This window comes from Danio rerio, chromosome 13, assembly GCF_052040795.2.
Source record: "Danio rerio strain M-AB ecotype USA chromosome 13, GRCz13ab, whole genome shotgun sequence".
NCBI lineage: Eukaryota > Metazoa > Chordata > Actinopteri > Cypriniformes > Danionidae > Danio > Danio rerio.
The window spans coordinates 48,388,452-48,410,000 of NC_141033.1; the positions used below are offsets into that span (position 1 = coordinate 48,388,452).

The 21,549-nt window shown below is 36.5% G+C and overlaps 2 protein-coding genes across 5 annotated transcripts in view; one reads left to right on the forward strand and one right to left on the reverse strand.

Annotated features, from left to right (window-relative positions):
• LOC100535278 (collagen alpha-6(VI) chain) overlaps positions 1-21,549 on the forward strand; it is an 89,402-nt gene that overhangs the window by 28,861 nt on the left and 38,992 nt on the right. For all 4 annotated transcript variants that reach the window (XM_087279757.1, XM_087279754.1, XM_087279755.1 and 1 more), the window contains 7 exons: positions 10,027-10,370; positions 11,343-11,421; positions 12,291-12,427; positions 14,758-14,850; positions 15,058-15,111; positions 18,387-18,458; positions 21,069-21,095. In XM_087279757.1, the coding sequence (XP_087135883.1) occupies positions 10,027-10,370; positions 11,343-11,421; positions 12,291-12,427; positions 14,758-14,850; positions 15,058-15,111; positions 18,387-18,458; positions 21,069-21,095 (806 nt within the window). The remainder of the gene's footprint in view (positions 1-10,026; positions 10,371-11,342; positions 11,422-12,290; positions 12,428-14,757; positions 14,851-15,057; positions 15,112-18,386; positions 18,459-21,068; positions 21,096-21,549) is intronic.
• Positions 1,234-8,776, reverse strand: LOC147841194 (uncharacterized). Its single transcript, XM_087279758.1, has 2 exons — positions 8,349-8,776; positions 1,234-5,892 (listed from the first exon to the last, which is right to left on the reverse strand). Exon 2 carries the CDS (start codon positions 5,367-5,369, stop codon positions 3,516-3,518), a length of 1,854 nt encoding a protein of 617 aa, XP_087135884.1. The 5' UTR covers positions 5,370-5,892; positions 8,349-8,776; the 3' UTR covers positions 1,234-3,515.

Below are 21,549 nucleotides of genomic sequence, written 5' to 3' on the forward strand. Positions count from 1 at the left end.
CTAGTGGTACGCGGAGGAATGAAATATGTCATGTACATGCTACACACATTTAAAAATTTATCAAAAATTATGTATATAATATGCTTTATATGACATGTAGCCTATATTTCTGAGGTAATCTGCCACTTTTTTTAACTGTGCAGAGTTGTAGCTGCTTTACTGGGCCTACTACGCTACTGTATTTCAATACTGCTCATTTTGGTGGTACTTGGAGAGACAATTCTTTTCTGAGGTGGTACTTGATGAAAAAAGTTCGAGAACCACTGCAATAGGGTATATGCAGAAGTCTACGGAAGGACTTTTAATTTTTCAGTAGTCTGGGTCAAGCCTTTCCAGAGAACTGTATGCCACAACAAAATTGGTGCGTTTAGGGTATCTTTTCTTCAAAAATCAATTCACTGCCTGATTGATTGACACCTGTCAACATTGGGATGTGAAATTAAGGGATATGCCCACCATGATAAGGGGATTCGACCAACACCCAACAGCCCCCCCGCCCCGCCTTTAAAAAATCCCCAAATTACTAAATATGTTCATTTGGAGCTGTTTCATAGTAAATAAACAGTTAAATTAATTAATAAAAGAAAAATAAATATATATACATTAGCAGCAAATACGTTAGCAAACACTTCAGCTTATTGAAATTTATAGCTATTATAATGAAATAGAATCACAATATCAATCTATTTAGCCATATCTCCACTGTATAACTTACACATTCTGATTAAAGAGCAACGAATGAATCTCTCATTTTATTAAGATTTTATGGGCGTTTTACGTTATAACTAACGTGGTTCAAATGATGTATCTGTGACAGAGAAACTACGTGTTTTGGGAAAGACTCGTCACTACATAGTTCTTTTCCCAAACGATGCATCGTACTATGATAGTTCAGTCATGAGTTACGTCGTTGTTTGGGAAATGCACTCTAGGTTAGGGTAATTAGGCAGGGTATAGGTGTAAGAATCAGCTCTTTGGTTTAAATCATGTTTAAACTTTGGGGATTCGAATCAAAGATTCGAACATGATTCACATAGAATTATTTAAAGCTTACACTTAACTTAAGTATTTGTCCAGCAAATAGAACGTTTAGTGTAAAGCAATCCTGTATTATATTATTACGTGGCCAACAATAACAATATAAAAACAGTATCTAATTATTTAATAAGCAAGGTAGCAGTATCTGAAGCTGAGGCATTAACTTATAAAGCACACAACACACCAACACGGATCTTAAAACGAAACAAAAGTTTATTGCTACTCTATAACACAAAGTACTAATCTACGTAAAACAAACAAATGCACATACATACACACACGCACAAGCAGTTTGAGGAGAGTTTTGACTGAGTGGATTTAACTTCTAGCCTTTGCTAAGTTCTTAGCATTGCAACCTGAGAGAAACCATAAAAGCAGAGAATTTCGCTATTCTTTACTACTTAAACATAATTCACACCAGAGTCAGCAATGGATAGAAACCTTGTTTGTGCTACTTGCGTTCTGATGTAATTTGGTTTCCTTGACTGGTCCAAAGGGAAATCCCGGCGAAGCTGATTGGTCAGCGTAGCAACTTCAGTGACGTGATGGAATTCCCTTGTCGGTGAAGAGGGGTTTCCTTAGTCGGTTGCTAGGGATACGGATGTTGGACAAGGCGGCGTTCGAAGTCCTTCCTGGGTTCCTGTAGTTAGGATGAGTTTCAGAGTTTGGATGTGTTGACCCGATGGCTTGTTGTTGAAGCGGTTGCACAAGCAGATCGGGGGTCGAGCCGGCAGCAAGTGAAGGTCGCGGTCTGCTCCGTGATGTAACGAGGCTTCCGGCGAGGCGATGTAACGGCCACAGCACGAGAAGAGCGACGTCCGGGCAGCGACGGCGGTGACGACTGGCAAAGATGACCGGCAAAAGACGACGATGAAATTCCTTTGTTCAAAGTTTTATAGGCTTTGGTAGAGGCTGGGTCTACACAATACTTGTCCAATCAGAGAAGGTGCGGGGTGGAGTCACACCCCAATTCTGCCCTCTAGGAGGCCGGGTTGACACCTGGTGTGGGTGCTGCTTTGATAGCATAGTGGTTAAAATAAAGTCTTATAACGTCAACACTTTTCATAGTATGGTTTCTTCCTATAAACTAATGCATTTGAAATGTTCCTAGCTTTCAATCGATACCAAACATGAAGTATTTCACAAACATTCTGTAGATTTCATTTGTCACTGAGGGCTATTACTCAAGAACTATCTATAACAGTTTTGTTAAACACATGGAACATGTACACACAAAAACCTACAGAAACATAAAGCAAACATACATTACTCAAATAAACACAGCTTTACTGTATGTCCATTAAACTTTGGAAGCATTTCTGATCGCTTCTGTGTCTGCCTGAGAATGTGTATTCCTTGCAGACGCCAAAGGGCACGCGAACCAAAAGGTACTTCTCAAAAACCGGTTTGGTGGGTTTTTGATTGTAGAGCCTCTTATTGTTTTAAGGTGTAGAGTTAATTAACACGCAACTGTGATGTTGACTGGATAGTCGTCCTGTGGATTTGCCTTTTGCTGGGTGCCTGTGGATTGCTTTGAAAATGAAATCAAACTCAGACTCGTAGGCACCAACCAATCTTTTAAGGATAACATGGTCTGTGGCTTGTTCGGTTCTGGAACGATCCGTTGACTCCCCACATCCCCCATTTGGATGGTGATGTTCCTGGCATGAACATCGGCAGACACTGGAACAAGAGGCATAGGTAGAGAGAGAACAGACACACAAGACACAAACCACATTTCCATTCCATAGACTGAGTTCTGGTGCAGGTTTTAGCTTAAATTGTTCGGGTTAAGAACACAAGGTGTAGTGTAACATTGCCTGAAATAATTCAAATTTAGTTATTTAGCTAGTTTACTTCATTGCGAGTATGTAGTGGCGCTAGCTTCAACTTAAATGAGCAATAATTCTGCAGCAATTGACACTAATTTGGGAGAAGGAGTCAATCCTATTTTTTTTAGGCCCTGTGCATGAATTTGCAGGAGTTCCCTGTAGAGGGGACTGGAACTGCAAATCAGTTAGGGAGAGAGAGAGAAAGAAGGAAATCAAGAGGCATAGTGATGCAACAAAACAAGGTAGGTTAAAAACCAGCAAAACAGTGTTGCAAATGTGAAGTGGATCCTCTCTACTAGAGGTTGTTCTAGCAGTGCTGTAGAGGAGAAAGTATTAGTGTTGTGTTTAACTAGGTGTTTCCCTAGGATGTCAAAGGTTATGTTAGTGTGAAGAGGGTAGAACAGTTGATCTGTGTCAAGTTGTGGTCCTCCCCCATTTGTTGTTCAATGATGATGGAGCTGTCAAATGTTCATCCAGTAATGGAGGTACCGGAGTTTGGCATGGGTCAGGAAGGGTTTCAGGACTGAACTGAGGTTTGTCGGAGGAGTGGCAGACGACCAGAACGGCACTTTTAGAAACCTGAGGGTTTTCACCTACAAGTGTTTGTTTATTCAGGTGGTTGTTGCTTCTCCGCTCGGCAACTAGTCAGGCTGAATCTGCTTTTTCCTTTTCCCGTTTCCTGTCCTCCTCTATGCATTTGAGAAACTCTTTCATCATCAATTTCACCAGTTCTTGAGGGTTAAATCCCGGTGGGGCATTTTCCTCTTGCTGGGATTGAGTCTGAGCGTTGTCAGGGTGGAAGTTTTTGGAGTACCTTCGTTGACTCCTTGGACTTGATGATCCAGGGTTTTGATGTCTTCCCTTAGATGGTGACCAGCTTTTGTTTGACCCCCATTGGTTTCTTTCCTGGTGGTGTTCAGGTGAGCGTCGTTGTCCACGCGGTCCATCCCAGTGACTGTTCCTCTGTTTGAATCTCGTGTCAGCATAGGAGTTCCGTTGTCTATTGGACGGAGACGCATTCCACGCTGGGGATAGTGGTCTCACGCTGTTTGGGCGTTGGGCACCCTCTAGTGCCAGTTCTGGATTCTGGGTGTTAAAGGCAAGAACTGTTGCAGTTTTAGTGTTTTTCTCTAACACCATCTTTTGTTTGTCGTGTGCTTTCTGTGTCAAATCTCGCAATTGCTGGATGCTCATTGTTCGTGGGCATGCGAGTACTCCGAGATGTTGGCTTACTGCAGGATGGAGGTTTCTCAGGAAGAGAATCTTAAAGTTCAGGTCTTCCTCCATATTCGGTTTGTTGCGAGTTCCGAAAAAGGCTTGCCTGAGTCGGTTGTAGTAAGCATGTGGGGACTCATTGCGAGCTTGTTTTGTCTCCAGAGCACTTAACAGTCCTTGATCTGATTCAGGGTTTGCAAACTCTCTGATGAGGGCTTCTTGGAGCAAGCGGTAATCGTTCTTTACCTGAGCTGGTTGTCGGTCCAGGAAGCTGCGCACCTCAGTGCTGGATGTGGCTCGAAGCAAATACAGTCTTTCTTTATCAGAGACATTGGGTCTCATTTCCAGGTGGAAATCAATGTCTTGCAAATAAGCGTGGACCTCCAACCCACCTGACACACTTGGAGTAAACTTGCCAATGTTTCTGGCCAGCTTGTCAAGGTCTTTGAGGTCCAGACTGTATGACGATCTGTGACTGGCTATCACAGGCTCTCGTCGCTGTGGGATAAGGTAAGACTCTTCAGAAGGTGCTGGTGAAGATCTTCGGCATGGTTTCTCACCTCTTTCAATAGGTGAGAGCTCAGGGACAGGGGATCCTGTCCTGCTTGGCAGGGGCGAGACTGGTGCACATCTTGTCTTTGGAGGTTCATAGCGCAGTGCGTAGGCATGCCTGAGTTCACTGGCGGATTCCTCTTTGATGTCATCCACTTCCTGCATTAGTCTGTCGATCTCATGTCTTGCTTCGCTCAGGTGAGTTTCAAGGGCTTTGATTCTGGCCTTCTTGTCTCTTAAGTCCACCTTCGCTTCCTTCAGTAGCTGTTCAGCATAATCTAGCTTGTTAGCGACGTCAGCGTGGTCTGCTCTGGCTTGTTCTCTTTCTTCTGTGATGGCTGTTAGGGCTTCTTGTAGTTTGTCGATCTCCTCTGTGGTACCTTCATCCACCTCATTTGGTTGTTGAAGACGTTCCTGAGCCTCTAGCTCTAGCTGCTCGGTGCGGGCTTGCAGGCGTGTCAGCTTGTGTTGGAGTTGGGAGGCGTGTCTGTCACTCAATTTGAGGGTGGCTATGAGTGTGTGACTCAAAGTACCAGTGATTTTGGCCAGCTCCTTGTGGTTGAAGCTTTGACTTGGGTCTTGCTTCATGATGCTGTCTATGTTCTCATCCAGTTGGTTTTGCGTCAGGGGCTGCAGTGTTTCGGCAGCTTTAGGGAGGAGACTGCCTGTTACAACGCTCAGCCAGCATTCCAGGTCCTTCCAGAGGCCAACTGGATCTTTGAAGTGAGCCATCTTTTGCGGCAGGGGGGAGGACTTAGAATTTAACTGACACAGACCTTGAAGAGAGATAGAGAGGAGAAAGAAAAAACAAGGTAGAACAATGCAAACAGAAAAGGAGAAATGTTAATGTGCAATGTTAAGTGTGTTCTAATGTTGAGTGATGTGTGGTTCTCTGGAACTGTGGCCCTCTGGTGGGTACGCGTGTCTAACTGGTAGTCTCTGTGGAAAGAGTCAGTAGCACAGACACAGTGAGAGAACAAAGAAAAACAAAAGTGATAGGGAGACCAAGGAGTAGGGTGAAAATCTGTAGTTTCCACTTTCCTAGAGAGAGGGTTCCTTTAGCTTTTGTTAAATATAAAAATAAGATTTCTAAATACCAGGACTGAAGTTGCTATTAACTTTCTTCTGAAGTGACAGAAAGTAGGACAACAATAACAGTATTGGCTTCTGAATAGGATTGACTCCGTACACCAAATAAATTGTTTCTGGATGCGTGTTTAGAATTGGATCTAACGACGCCTATCTTCTTGGTGACCTGATGAGTGAGAAAGGAGGGGTGAGATCAGAAAATTTTAACAATTAAAAGTGTTCAAGTGTCCCAAACATCTATTAAATGTTTCTAAAATTCTCTGCTTTTTTGACTCTCACAAGCACAATCCTTAAACCAGCATTAATAGTCCAGTAAAAAGAAGATAGTTAGTTGAAAGAGATAACAAAGGAGTTAGTTTTCTCTTAGCATTAGGTGTAATTAAGGATGTCAAAACAATGGCACTGTTGAGTTGATACTCAAAAAGGGTTGGTTTTATTGTGTTATATAGTAACCACTTAGCCTACGTATTAGAAAAATCTGAATTTTCCTTTTGAAGTTTGGCTAATTGGAGGGCTCCACTAGATGAAAAGACTAAATTCAAATTTTAATTGAACTTAACTTTAAACCTGTAAAGAAGTAATAGCTTTTATAAATTATCATTAAGATTGATAAGAACACTTATGACTAAATTTAATTATTAATTATTGCTAAAATGATAAAGCCATGCATAAATGAACCATTAATGAAATTAAAATTTCAAAACAATGAAGTTGGTTAGAGTAACATTTAATGCAGTTTATCATTAAATTAAACAATTATAATTTATTTAATCAGTGAGTCTTATCCGTATAAATCAACAATTATAGGAAATGGGTGTTCCTAGATGTTGATGAATGGAAAAAGTATTTATACTTGAATAGGTCAGAGAGCATTAATTTATAGTCATGAAAACAAAACTATAATTCATCACTAATAAAACCAACTGCATATGTGAGTTCAAACTGATTAAATTCAACAGGCCAGGTACAGCAGGAAAAACAAAAATAAAATAAAATAGTAGTGATTAAACTCAGCAGTTAGATTGTGCACACTTTATTAACTTTGCATTTGTCAACTTTTCCAAGGTGAGTAAAGAGAAACAACTGAGATGCAAGAGTTATTTCAAGCATCAGCCATGCAATGCATTTAAAGACCACTAAATGCTACGTGCTATCTATTAGCCTTCGCTGCTACTGGAAATGCATAAACTTTAATGCAAACGCGTTAGCGTTAGTTTAGCTTAGCTTCACGCTATGCTCTTTGTTTACAATTCAAGCTGGCGCTGGCGGACTGCACATGCGCACTTGAATGTAATTCCGGCAAGTCTCTCTGTAACTTCCGGACCAAGGTTGCTGCTATGGCAACGACCACAAAGTGGAATAATAGCAAATTTCACAGTATCACTTGAGATGGCGGCGCATCTCACACTGTTCAAGCAAAAAGCACTAGTTAGATTTTATATCTTAACAGTACTGAACGATCTCAACTCATGAAAGTGAGATAAATTAATCAACAGGATTTCTGAGATTAATACAAATCGTGACAGAGATATGGGGGATCTCAGCACTCTGTGTTAAGTCTGTGTAGACTGCAAACACATCCGTGGAATCAAACCACAATTTCAATTGATCAATTTCAAAACTTCTCCTATAAACTACGCTAGGCAGCTTTCTCTGAGCACCGCGTTTTAAATAATTCACTAAGTCTTAGCAAATTACAGGGCAACAAGAATTTAGTTAGCTATGCTAAATCAGTTACCAGGAGAAAACACAGTTGAGTTTCCAGCCGGGAATCGCGGCGTACGAAATCAAACTGTGAAGGCCTTATATAACGTTATGAGATAAGCACAAAGGAATACGCTTTGTCTTTCTCTACATGCGCTTTAGAGCGGCTTACAGTGTGTCTCGGCGGACAACTTAAATGACGTTTTACTTTCTTAACAACACTAAATGCAGTCAAGCAATAAAACAAATGGTACCACAATGAAATTGTGCAGTAGCAAAACTTCTGTTCTTTCTGATCTATTCTTTCCGGACAAAAATAGAAAAGATTAACAACATGATTTCTGGGTTTTGTGCTTTAAAAGTTAGATCTGCTTGCCCGAATTATTCTCCACCACTATGTAAGAATCAGCTCTTTGGTTTAAATCATGTTTAAACTTTGGGGATTCGAATCAAAGATTCGAACATGATTCACATAGAATTATTTAAAGCTTACACTTAACTTAAGTATTTGTCCAGCAAATAGAACGTTTAGTGTAAAGCAATCCTGTATTATATTATTACGTGGCCAACAATAACAATATAAAAACAGTATCTAATTATTTAATAAGCAAGGTAGCAGTATCTGAAGCTGAGGCATTAACTTATAAAGCACACAACACACCAACACGGATCTTAAAACGAAACAAAAGTTTATTGCTACTCTATAACACAAAGTACTAATCTACGTAAAACAAACAAATGCACATACATACACACACGCACAAGCAGTTTGAGGAGAGTTTTGACTGAGTGGATTTAACTTCTAGCCTTTGCTAAGTTCTTAGCATTGCAACCTGAGAGAAACCATAAAAGCAGAGAATTTCGCTATTCTTTACTACTTAAACATAATTCACACCAGAGTCAGCAATGGATAGAAACCTTGTTTGTGCTACTTGCGTTCTGATGTAATTTGGTTTCCTTGACTGGTCCAAAGGGAAATCCCGGCGAAGCTGATTGGTCAGCGTAGCAACTTCAGTGACGTGATGGAATTCCCTTGTCGGTGAAGAGGGGTTTCCTTAGTCGGTTGCTAGGGATACGGATGTTGGACAAGGCGGCGTTCGAAGTCCTTCCTGGGTTCCTGTAGTTAGGATGAGTTTCAGAGTTTGGATGTGTTGACCCGATGGCTTGTTGTTGAAGCGGTTGCACAAGCAGATCGGGGGTCGAGCCGGCAGCAAGTGAAGGTCGCGGTCTGCTCCGTGATGTAACGAGGCTTCCGGCGAGGCGATGTAACGGCCACAGCACGAGAAGAGCGACGTCCGGGCAGCGACGGCGGTGACGACTGGCAAAGATGACCGGCAAAAGACGACGATGAAATTCCTTTGTTCAAAGTTTTATAGGCTTTGGTAGAGGCTGGGTCTACACAATACTTGTCCAATCAGAGAAGGTGCGGGGTGGAGTCACACCCCAATTCTGCCCTCTAGGAGGCCGGGTTGACACCTGGTGTGGGTGCTGCTTTGATAGCATAGTGGTTAAAATAAAGTCTTATAACGTCAACACTTTTCATAGTATGGTTTCTTCCTATAAACTAATGCATTTGAAATGTTCCTAGCTTTCAATCGATACCAAACATGAAGTATTTCACAAACATTCTGTAGATTTCATTTGTCACTGAGGGCTATTACTCAAGAACTATCTATAACAGTTTTGTTAAACACATGGAACATGTACACACAAAAACCTACAGAAACATAAAGCAAACATACATTACTCAAATAAACACAGCTTTACTGTATGTCCATTAAACTTTGGAAGCATTTCTGATCGCTTCTGTGTCTGCCTGAGAATGTGTATTCCTTGCAGACGCCAAAGGGCACGCGAACCAAAAGGTACTTCTCAAAAACCGGTTTGGTGGGTTTTTGATTGTAGAGCCTCTTATTGTTTTAAGGTGTAGAGTTAATTAACACGCAACTGTGATGTTGACTGGATAGTCGTCCTGTGGATTTGCCTTTTGCTGGGTGCCTGTGGATTGCTTTGAAAATGAAATCAAACTCAGACTCGTAGGCACCAACCAATCTTTTAAGGATAACATGGTCTGTGGCTTGTTCGGTTCTGGAACGATCCGTTGACTCCCCACATAGGTATAATGATGGTTTGTTCTGTAAACTATCGAAAAAATATATAGCTTATAGGGGCTAATAATATTGACCCTGAAATGTTTTTTTAACAAATTAAAAACTGCTTTTATTTTAGCCGAAATAAAACAAATAAGACTTTCTCCAGAATAAAAAAAATATTATCAGACATACTGTGAAAATTTCCTTGCTCTGTTACACATCATTTGGGAAATAAAAAATAAAAATAAAAAAATCAAAGGGGGCGAATAATTCTGACTTCAACTGTAAATAGCGGCAAAACAAAATATCGCAATGTCAGATTTTTCTAATCCTCTTCAAGAAAAGCCACATTCAAAAACTTTAATATAAAAAATTTATATTATTAATATTCTTATATAAAACATTTCTTTGATTGCTTGTAGATGTAAGCACATGTTCTGATTAATATGCTGTCTGTAAAATTTTTACAGAATGTGACCCGATGTCTTGTTTTAATTGAACAGGTTGCAATATCCACATTGCTTTTGGGTTTGACGTAACGAGACGAACAAACACACAATCTCTGTTGAGCCCTCAGGCGGAAGCATCAGTTACTGCAGCTATCCGCCGAATCTCCTTGATGGGAGATCTGTGCTGCAGCAATAGAACAAATATCACTACTAAATTTGCCTATCGGCTAGTTTCTGGTCGAGATGCGTGCAAACTGGATTATTGTAACTTTGAGACGTACACAGAGGATGTGGTCAAGAAAGTGATGGCACTGCGGCCCACCGAGCCCCTTGCCTTTAACCAGTTTCTATTAGACTCCTTCAGAGAAATGTTTGGCACTTCTAAAGCCGAGGCGAAGGTGGGATTTTTCTGTTGTTTATTGCTTTTAAAATTTTGAACGAATAGTTCAAATTAAGGCTGCACAATATTTAGCAATTATTATTATTTTTATTTTAATATATTAATTTTATTGTTTTATTTTTAAGACAAATATTTTTTCAACACATTTCTAAACATAATAGTTTCAATAACTCATTTCTAATAACTGATTTCTTTTATCTTTGCCATGATGACAGTAAATAATATTTTACTGGATATTTTTTAAGATACTAGTATTCAGCTTAACGTGAAATTTAAGGGTTAATTATTCAAGTTAATGTAATTAGGCAAGTCATTCTATTATGATGGTTTGTTCTATAGACAAAAAAAAAAAATATATATATATATATATACATATATATATATATATATATATATATATATATATATATATATATACATATATATATATATATATATATATATATATATATATATATATATATATATATATATATATATATATATATATATAGCTTAAGGGGGCTAATAATTTTGAATAATTGTTCTTAATTTATAGAGCAAATAAAAATATGCATTGTTATTTTACATCTTATTAAAAAGCAAGATAAAGAACTCCTTATCTTTCTGTTGAATTTCTGTATCTATATTTTATATTTAGCAAGATACATACCTCTAAAAAATCATTGTAAAATATTTATCTTAATCGAGATATTCAAGTCATCTGATTAAATTGTTTTATATTGCAATATCTACATTGCAGAAAAAACAAATATTGCACTATAATTTCCCCCTCAATATACTGTATTGCAGCACTATGTATAACTAAAGTCAAGTTGAAATTTCGTCCGCAGGAACATTACTATGAACAAAATGAGTTTTACAGAAGCAAACACAAAATCAGATTTAGCTTCTTTTGCAGTCACATGGATTTATATTGGACACCTAGATTACATTATAAGGTTTCTTACATGCACTGTATGTCTTTTAGATTTTGATAGTCTTCTCAGATGGCTTGGATGACAGCATTGCACGTTTAATGGCCGGCTCAGAGAAACTTAAGCAAAGTGGTAAGTGACTTCTTTGGTCTGTCTACATTTATAGATCAAATCTGACATCTGAAATCATCTTATTGCAAGTTTTAAATGTAGTAAAAGGGCCCTGAAATGATGCTAAGAGGCAAAAAAAAAAAGTTAAATGTTGATAGATATGTGGTGTTAAGGTATACTTAATAATATATTGATGATATAAATGCATTAAAATGTGTAACTATACAATGATAAATAACATAATTTTATTTATTAACTTGTAATTATGTAATTGTAATATTATAAATGTATTTATAATTAAAACAAATTGATCACATTTATGTACATCTCACACCATTAACTAAGACTTTTAGCTCAATAAACTACTAATTAGCCGCTTATTAATAGTTATTAGGGTAGTAGTTGGGTTTAGCTATTGGGTAGGATTAGTGAAGTAAGATAAGATAATACTTTATAAGTCCTAATAAACAAGTAATAAGTCAGTATTAAATAGTGGTATTTGTTACTAGCTCTAAAGTGTTACCAAAATATTTGTTTAATACTTTAAATATAGGGTTTTGGATGAAGAAACAATACATGACTTTAAATTTTCTACCAGAAACCAGAATCTCTACTGTTGTAAGTTTCTAGTCTCTGTATGGTAGAAAAATGTAAAATAAAAAACAGTGGTGTAGTTTACCACTTTCAAAGATAACACCAGGTGAAAATAGCACTTAGAAATCTGGAGTTGCTTATAGGTTTTGTTAGATTTTGGATAATATATTCTAATAGTGATCTTCTTTTTTTTTTGTGGCATGTGTTGTTTTTTTCACTCTGAAATTTAAGTCTGAATGACCTAAAATGTGTTTCATTTCAAAGCCACGTTTGCTTATGTCTGATTTGTAAACCAGGGGTCAGCGCTCTCCTCATTGTGTCTTTGGAGGGAATAATGGACGTTCACCAGCTGGAGTTTGGCAGAGGTTTTGGTTACATGGAGCCACTGACCGTCAACATGCTGAATTTAGGCGACGCTCTTATGAAACAGGTTGTAAGTATCAAAGAAGTGTTTAAGAGCGCTAATCAATCTGCAAAGTAGCTACTATCCTGGAAAAGTCATGAAATTTTGACATGGCATTTTCTAGGCCTGGAAAAGTTTTGGAAAAACAGAAGAAAAAAAAAACTAAGTTTTGGAAAAGTCATGGAAAACCGATATCTGTATACTTGAATATAGGTTATTCTTTTCTGTGCTTGGCCAGTCAGATATTATCACATTATTTGTGCGGTCTATGCAGGGGCCGCAACTACACATTTACTGAGGGGTATGCGGGTTCAAGTTTTTAAAGAATTACATCTCATTCCAACCCAAATTTCTTCTCAATTTCATTTTCCTCACTAAATGATTAAAGCACATTGCCTTGCTTCTGTACTTTTTGTACATTTGTGAAATTAAAATGATAGATATGGGAAAGCGCAAAAGAACAAAAAAATGCAGTCACTTCTCATATGCGAGGAGTAAGGTCTGTCTCTCATATGCGAGGAGTAAGGTCTGTCTTTGCATGAACAATTGACCGAAACTGCTATTACACCTCTCACAAAGTGAAATAAAAAAGACTGAAATGTTTAGTGTAAAAAATAGAGACAAACTTCCTAAAATGTTCTATTTTATTAAAACATTTTTTTATAACTCAAATTAAAATAGTTTTGAGCAAAATAAGTTACCAAAAGGCCTGATGTATCGATATGACAGATAATACATTTATAAAAACTTGTATATGTTATAAAAATGGATCTTGATAGAAGGTTTAATAAACATTTCAGTTAGTTTATTTAGTATTCTGACTATTTGTTCATGTGTCAGTTTTAACAGCGTTAAGAATCATTACAATCAATTAAACAAAATTCATATAGGGGAATTTTTAATCCAAATATTATTTTCTGTTTTCTCTTAAATATATCGAGGTTTGTACTTGTATAAACGAGCATTTTGTGTGATCCCTCTTGTTTTGGCGAAATAATTATTAATTAATTAATTAATGATAAATAAAGAACATTTTCAAATTATTTTATAATGTTTTACCTCAACTGTACTCTATGTATGATTTGACAGTTTATTTTGATAAAAATTGTCAAAATCTAAACGGTTACATCTACATGTACACTTTACACTTGGCTGTGTAACTGCATGTTATCGTGTAAATGATTTTGAATTAAACATGTGCCAAAGTAAGCAACCCATGGTATATTTTTTTATTTATTAAAATACAATATTATACTTGTATAAAATGCAAAATATTTTTTTTAACAAAACATATTTATTTGGACTCTTGAAAGGGACTAAGTCGAAAATAAAATTTAATGAAAGTTTTAAATGAAATGACTTCACAATCATTTAATTTTTAGATCATGCTTATTTTATTACAGCATGACAATTTAAAATATTAAAACATTAAATTCATGCAAATTAACGCTAACTTGACAGACCTTTTATGAATATAAACATCATCACATCACAAGGATTATCCAAACAGCGTTTTTAGCCTGTCTCTCAGGCTCTCTCTGGTAGAGAGTTGCGCCATGCGGTCATTCTCTCACAACTGACGTTTAAATATCCCCATTTGAGAGCATTTATTCAACAAAGGATCTTTTATTTAACTATTTGTGAGAACATAATATTCATTTCATAAAGACTGTAATACTGAGTGATGCATAAATTAAATATTAATGCATATTGTCGTTGATCTAAATGTCTTCCCTCCCAGACGACACCTTAAGCTTGCCCACTGTCTACTTTCAAGCGCATTAGGTGGACGTAGCAAACTTACTGAATTTTCTCAGAAACATAGAAGTAGGAAGGTCTCTGTTGTGCTTGGGGTTGAAAGAGTGAGAAATAAAGATTACACGGATATATAGCTTGCCTCTGACCCGTAAGTATTTATTCAGAGATTGGCGTTAAAAGGTAATCTGTATGGAACATCGTTGCGTACGGAGTATCGTTAGTCTACGTTAATCAGGTAAATTGGTTAAATAATGATGTGATTTGCAACAGGTGATTGTATATATGATTTGGTGCAAAAGCAGCATCCAAGAGAGGTCTAGTCCTTTAGGAGCAAAGATAGGCAGAGGATCCCCAGTTTGCCAACAAATACATGAGAAATGTATTGAAATGTATAAAAGGTGCATAACACCATTAAAAAATTCAAGGAATCTGGAGGAGTTTCAGTGTGTAAATGTTCCATTAGATTTCAGTTTGTCATGCCAACTGTCTAGAAAGTAATTTCTATGGTAAAATACTCCTCATTTTAAATGAATGCATAGGCTGGAAGTTCAGCAGCAAAAGATGAATAGTTTCACTCGTTGTGTGTATTTCTCTCCACTCAGGAAACAGTGGCGCTGCAGAAGTGTTGCGAAGTGCCTTGCGAATGCTCTGGAGCGCCTGGACCACGAGGACCCCCTGGACGCCCGGGTCAAAAGGTCAGAGCAATGTAATACTTGATATAATATTGTGGATTTTCATTATTTCTGTTGCCTGGTTCATCTTGAATGATTTTTTGTCACAGAACTTTTATATCACTGAACAGTTTATATCTTTGTGACGGATTAAAACAGTCCATCTTAGATGATGGCATTTGCGTCATTACCTTGCCTATGTAAGGAGCTCACTAGCTTTTCTGTGTTTAGGGCTCTCCTGGTCAAAAAGGTCATCCTGGATTTCCTGGAGATGAAGGAAGTATGGTGAGTGAAACTAATTACCAGTAGATATACAGTGCTCAGCATAATTAAGTGCAACCCATTTTGAAAATGAATATTTGTATCCATTTCTCAGTGAATATAGGCAATGTATTATGGTGCATTTAAACAAAACAGATTTATTAAACAGATATATTTATTAAAATATTTTAGTCACCAAACATATTTTGAAATTGAAAGATTAAATTAACAAAATATTGCAAAAAAAGAAAGAAAATTACAAGCTACAAAATTTCAACTAAATTTTTAAACTTTTTTGCTTCTCTTGATTTTTCCTCTTTTTAAATTTGTATTTAATATTTTTCTATAACGTATAAATTTGGGTGCTAGTTTTTGGATCGTTATTGTGAGTTATTTTGTTAGATAAGCTCCCGATTTTGCTTCAGTACTGACTGATCTAATGTATATGCATAAATATAATATTGAAAAGCTTCCTTTTAAAATATGAATTTAAAAGAGAGATTTGTGTAGGGTGTTCTTGTATATTCTGAGCACTGTACATATATCAAAAAAAAGGTAATGATTCGCGCTCAATTGCTTCGTACTGTTTTTATTTTTTATTTTTCTTACAATTTATGGGTGATTAAAAGACGGATGTTTCAGCACAAAGCCTTCCTCAGTGTGACGTCTGTCTTTTAATCACCCGTAAAATGTAAGAAAAATAAAAAATAAAAACTGTACGAAGCAATTGACTGTGAATCATTACCTTTTTTTTTTAATAATAGCATTGATAAGATTGACGCACCAAACCAAAAAAGTAACTAAAAAAAATGCAAGCGCACAGGGCAAACTTCAGTAACTCTACACACTGTATATATATCACCATGCTTTTTCCCAAACGTTTGATTACATTAAAATTGTCGACATTGTATTTGTACTACTGAAACGTTAAAGAAAAAAGATCAAAAAAGAAGATGAAGAACATCAGAATCCAAAGTAACTGTCAAAGTAAATTGCTACTGGCTTTTAACATTACCATTTCTGTTTAATAGAAGAAAGAAACAATGGTTTGTAAACATTGGAGGCTCATTAATTCATCGTCAAGTTCTCATTTTTGTTGAACTATACTTTTAAATATGCACTAATTTAAAAGGTTTTAGGAATAAAATGGTATGTACATTTAAAAGAATGAAATATAAACAAACCAATCTGTGTTTATTTAAATCTACAAGTGGAATTTAAAGGGCCATAAAACCCCCCTCTTTTGTTTCAAGTGTACCTCAGAATTTTTAAAAAAAATGTTCCGAGATGGGTGTGGAGCGCTAGGACCAGAGGGAGGAGTGGGCGTGGCTGGCAGAGCAGGACAGAAGGATGGGAGCGAACAACTGTTGTCTGTTGGCTCACAAAATGAGACACAAACCATGAGGAGACCCATGATTTTATAGTTTACGAAGTTAAAATGCTAAGAAATAAACAGTAGTTTAATGCCCTGCTACATTTGTTATTCGTAATTTCATATACACATAACATGCTGTCATGAATAATTAAGAAGCAGGCTCTTCTCATAGGATATCTCAGCTATAAAAAATAATGAGAAATTGACACGTCATCACTAGCAGATTCATGCAACGTCACTGATTTTCATTGGACCAGTTAAATGCACATGCTTAGAGACCTCAATAGGCCCCAATATGTTTTCATAAATGCTTACACAGGAAATCAGAAGCGAGAGACACGTTATTTTTATTGTTCCCGCTGCATATTTCTTGTCCAAGATAGCTCTTTCTGCAAAATGCCTCAAGTATGCAAACTACATTTCCTCAAGGGCCAGTTTTGGTTAACATATACGTAATTTGACAGAGCATACAAAATGTAGTCAGGGTTCCCGCGGGTCCTTAAAAAGTCTTAAAATGTCTTAAATTAAAATCCAGGTAATTAAGGTCTTAAATTTTACCGTAAAGTGGCTGTAGTTATTAAATTTTCAGCTGGTGTGCTTAATGACGATAGGGAAGCACAGTGGTCCACCGTAAAACATCTAATAGTTGCTTAATTTAGCACTTGTAAAACAGGAGAGAAAAGACAGTCTCCGTGAATTATTAGCTTATTACGATAGGTCAGCTACAGAGTACAGACGCTTACGTCGGTCTGCACCTGTACCTCGGGCCTAACTTATATATCATGATTACAGCTCTAGCTCAGACGCTCCCTCAGTCAGCTATAACAGTTTCATTTCACCACCAGACAGCCAAAAAGCAGGTACTGTGGGTTATCCATACTGTGACGAGGCACAATTTATTTAAATCAAACGAGAACATTTAAATGAGTAGCCTATTCCAAAGAAATTATAAAAATTTTGGGTCTTAAATTATATTTGTTGAGGTCTTAAAAAGCATTAAATTTAACTTTTAAAATGGTGCAAGAACCCTGGTAGTAAAGAATATAAAAATATATATGGTAAAGTATGACTGTAAGGTAAATGATTTAACATCTCTTCAGGCAAAGCATACACAACATACTAATAGAGAATCAAGGATAACTCTAATGAGAAAAAAATATATATATTTTCTACGGTTGCTACTGATGCTCAACACACACACATTTGTTAAAATCTCAAAAAACGTACTTCAGGGTGTCCTGAACCTTTAAGGAAGGGCAATAAAATAAATGCTTAAGTCCATGTATGTTGTATGCTTTCTTTTTACTTTGGGAACTCAAACTCAGCCAGTTCATGAATAAACACTATTGTTGTAAATCTGCACTCCTAAGTTTGTATTTTCCTCAGTGATCTCCTTAGGTTGTCAGCAGCACAGCTTCTGTTAAACATTCCAAAATCCTGCTTAAAAAAATGGGAGAGCAATATTTCTCAGTCTATGCTCCTACATTAACTAATTTTAAAGCAACAGCCAAAACTTGCATATTCTCTTTGTCTTACTTTTAATTTTTAGGTCTTGTTTTTTGGATAGATCTTCTTGTATATATTTGTTATTTTAGCTCATGGGATAAAAACACTTTTCCCAATTATTTCTGTATTTGACCTCTCTGTGAAGCACTTTGGTCAATGTTCATGTTTTTTTTTATAAGTTGCTATACAAATAAAGTTGGACTTTTTGATTATATCTTGCCTGTCCAGTTCAACAACTTTAGCCTTGGTAATTTCGAGGCTGATGTCATACAGTAGTTTAAACCATTTTGTGTTTCATAGGCCTAAGAGCTTGTCTGGATCAATCTCACTGATGATATATCACACAGAAAATGCATGTTTACACAAAGAGGATGGACACTGTGTATGTCGTGGATAAATAATCCCTCTCTTATCTCAGGGAGAGCGAGGACCACCGGGGTTGAATGGAACTCGGGGGCATAATGGCTGTCCTGGAAATCGAGGAATCAAGGTAATGCAATGAGCAAGTATGAATAGAGGTGCATCTCTTGATGTTATTTGTATCATCGCAGTGTTCTACGTGGAATTTAGAATTCCACTTGGTACAGTATGGCAGCATCTGAGAGCATAGACTCAGGACTGTTGGTTTTTGGCAATGTGTGTTTTAATTTCAGTTGTTCAACGTTGATCTTCAATAAATAATCATAGATAGTAGATAGTGTGTGTTTCCTTTAATTATTTTAAAATCAAGTAATGCACCTTTCATTTAAAAATCTCTCACTTGTAATATGTGAGCATATTTACTGTACAAAAGTTGTCAGTGAATTATGAAGGGGAAAAATAAATGACACTTGTTCATTATTTGTAATTAATGTTCAATTAATCTAGGTTTTGATTTTAGGGCAAATCACCCAGCCATAGTTCATAGTAGTGTTGTCTCGATGCTGGAATTCAGTACCGTTCGGTACAAAAATTTTAAAGACGTCCATTTCCCGCTAACATTTAAGCGCTGTGGAGCACATTCTTAAACACAGCTGATTTGCATTGTGTTCACATGCTCAACAGAAATGATTTGGTTGTGAAGATTATCAGTTCACCGAACTTGCAGCTGTTTACTAAATATAACCAAAGATACATGAACACTGGAGCGTTTATAGCCACCAAGATCAGCTGTTCTGTTTATAAGCTGACATAAGAGCAATAAACCCTTTTTACATTTCCAGGTTTTTCAGTCGCGGAAGTCGTCATAGTTGGGAAAATTTAGAGCGCAGTGAATGGGAGAATATTTTGACGATCTTATTTGCTCAAATAACAAAATAACAAGTCCACGATGATGTTATAAAGACTTTCAGAAAAAGGAAAAAATTTGTGTGACACCGATGATGGCAGCAAGAAGAGAGAATAACATCAAATATACTGTCCTGTCCACTTAGATAATGCATTAAAAACCCCTTGCACAAGCGGTAATTTTCTTTTTTGTAATTTGAAGCAAAGATGATATAATACACACACAAATAAAAATACATTTTCATCAAATAAAAATATTAAACGCGCCATAACAGTCTTGTAAAAAAAAGGGTCCATCCACAAATGAATCGACTGATCTTTTTGGCTTTAAAACACTCCAGTGTTCTTGTATCTGTGTTTACACAGTAAACAGCAGTGAGGTTGATGAAATGATGATCTTCACATTCAATCTCAGTCATTTCTGTTGAGCACATGAACACTATGGCAAATCAGGGGTGTTTAAGAACGTGCTCAACGGCGCTAAAATGTTAGCGGAAATGGACGTTTTTTTTTTTATTTCAGTACCGATTGGTACCGTATTCCAGTATCGTGACAACACTAGTTTATAGACGAGCTAATGTATTCAATATGTCTTATTATTGTAGTAAAAAGCAGAGTATGACAGTTTCACTACTTAAAATTGCTATTTTTTTTGGAATTCGAAGATTCTTCGAAACATTTGGGATAATATAATTACGTCAGCAAAATAAATAACTGTTCTAGTGGTTTTTGGATATGTTTAAGAAAACATCTTAAATAATGTGCTAAATGCTCTGCTTTGTTCAGTGTGTCATGTAATTTCAACTGAAACAGGAAGAAAGGGTGGGGCATTCTAGTAGCTCATCATCTTACAAAAAAAACAGCCAATAGCATTTTGTTTGCATCACAGTTTTGCTCAGTGTAACAATTATTCTGCTTTAAAGGGGACCTATAATCCAAAAATAAGGGGTTTAAACACCATTAAAACACCATTTAAACACCAAATATAACCAACCTTAAATGGTAAAAAATTATTAATTGTATTTGTTATAATCACACTTGATTAACAGCCTGCAGAAACACTTTAATTGAAATTCTCCCTTTGTACGCGTCATCAGAGGGGGAAGGCCCCTACCACTGGTTACTCTCTCATTAGCATAACAGCTCTGAGTGAGAAGCAGCCATCCGCCATTTAAGCTTTCGGCATTATAAATGTTGAGTTAAAGGATGGACAAATGAACACTGTAGACTCAATAGACTTCCTTTTTTGATAATTTTTTTACAAAGATAACATCTGCCACTATGCTGACACATGAAATTGAAAAGAGCACAAACACATTTGAATTCAAAGCGACAGTCACCAAAATAGCACAATTTGGATCAAAGCCTTAAGGGGGGCAGTTTTAAAGAGTTATAAAACATTATGTGTGGGGTATTTTGAGCTAAAACTTCACATACAAACTAGGTACATCAGAGACTAATTTTACATCTTGTTGCATGCAAAATTAGCATAATAGGTCTCCTTTAAAGTGCAGCTTTCAGTGTAGAATTCAAATGTGTTTGATATGTTTTGTTGTCTGCAGTGACTCTATGATCAGTTCTATGCGTTTAATTGGTCAGAAAATCAATCATTTTGAGGTTATTTTGAATGCTTAAATCTCTCAAATGTGAACTATGTTTTGGAACACACTAGCTTATACTGATACTAACACCTAAAATACAATGAGAACCTTAGAACATTGTCACCATGTTTTTTGTTTTTTCATTTTGTGCAAACATTCATGATGAGAGCGTTTACCTAAACCTTTTACAGCCATGTTTATTAAAATAAATGTTTTAAAATTCTATTTCATAGGGCAATCGAGGCTACACTGGAAACAAAGTGAGTAACAATAGTTAATAATCTATCTACTGGCTGTTAGTTGTATTATTCTATATAAACATATAGAGCTGAATGCATTTCAGCCTTTCTGTGAGTTTTTTTGTTATTTTTCATATATTTTCCAGATGATGTTTAACAGAGCAGGGACATTTCCACAGCATTCCCTTTTCTATTTTTCCTCTCAGTCTTCTTTATTTTAGATTGGCTGTATTAAAATAAGTTTTTAATAAAGAAAATGCTCATCAAATGTAATGCATTTAGTTAAAACATGCTGGATAAGTTGGCGGTTCATTCCACTGTGGTAACCCCTGATTAATAAAGGGACTAAGCCGAATAGAAAATAAATGAAAGAAAGTATATTTTTTCCTGGCCACAGAACAAACTACCATTGTCTAATAACCCAAACTTGCCTAGTTAACCTTGTTAAAGTCTTTAAATTGCACTTTATACTGAA

Excerpts from the sequence above, each read along its gene's own strand:
- LOC147841194 (XM_087279758.1), bottom strand. The coding sequence starts at position 5,369 with ATGGCTCACTTCAAAGATCCAGTTGGCCTCTGGAAGGACCTGGAATGC.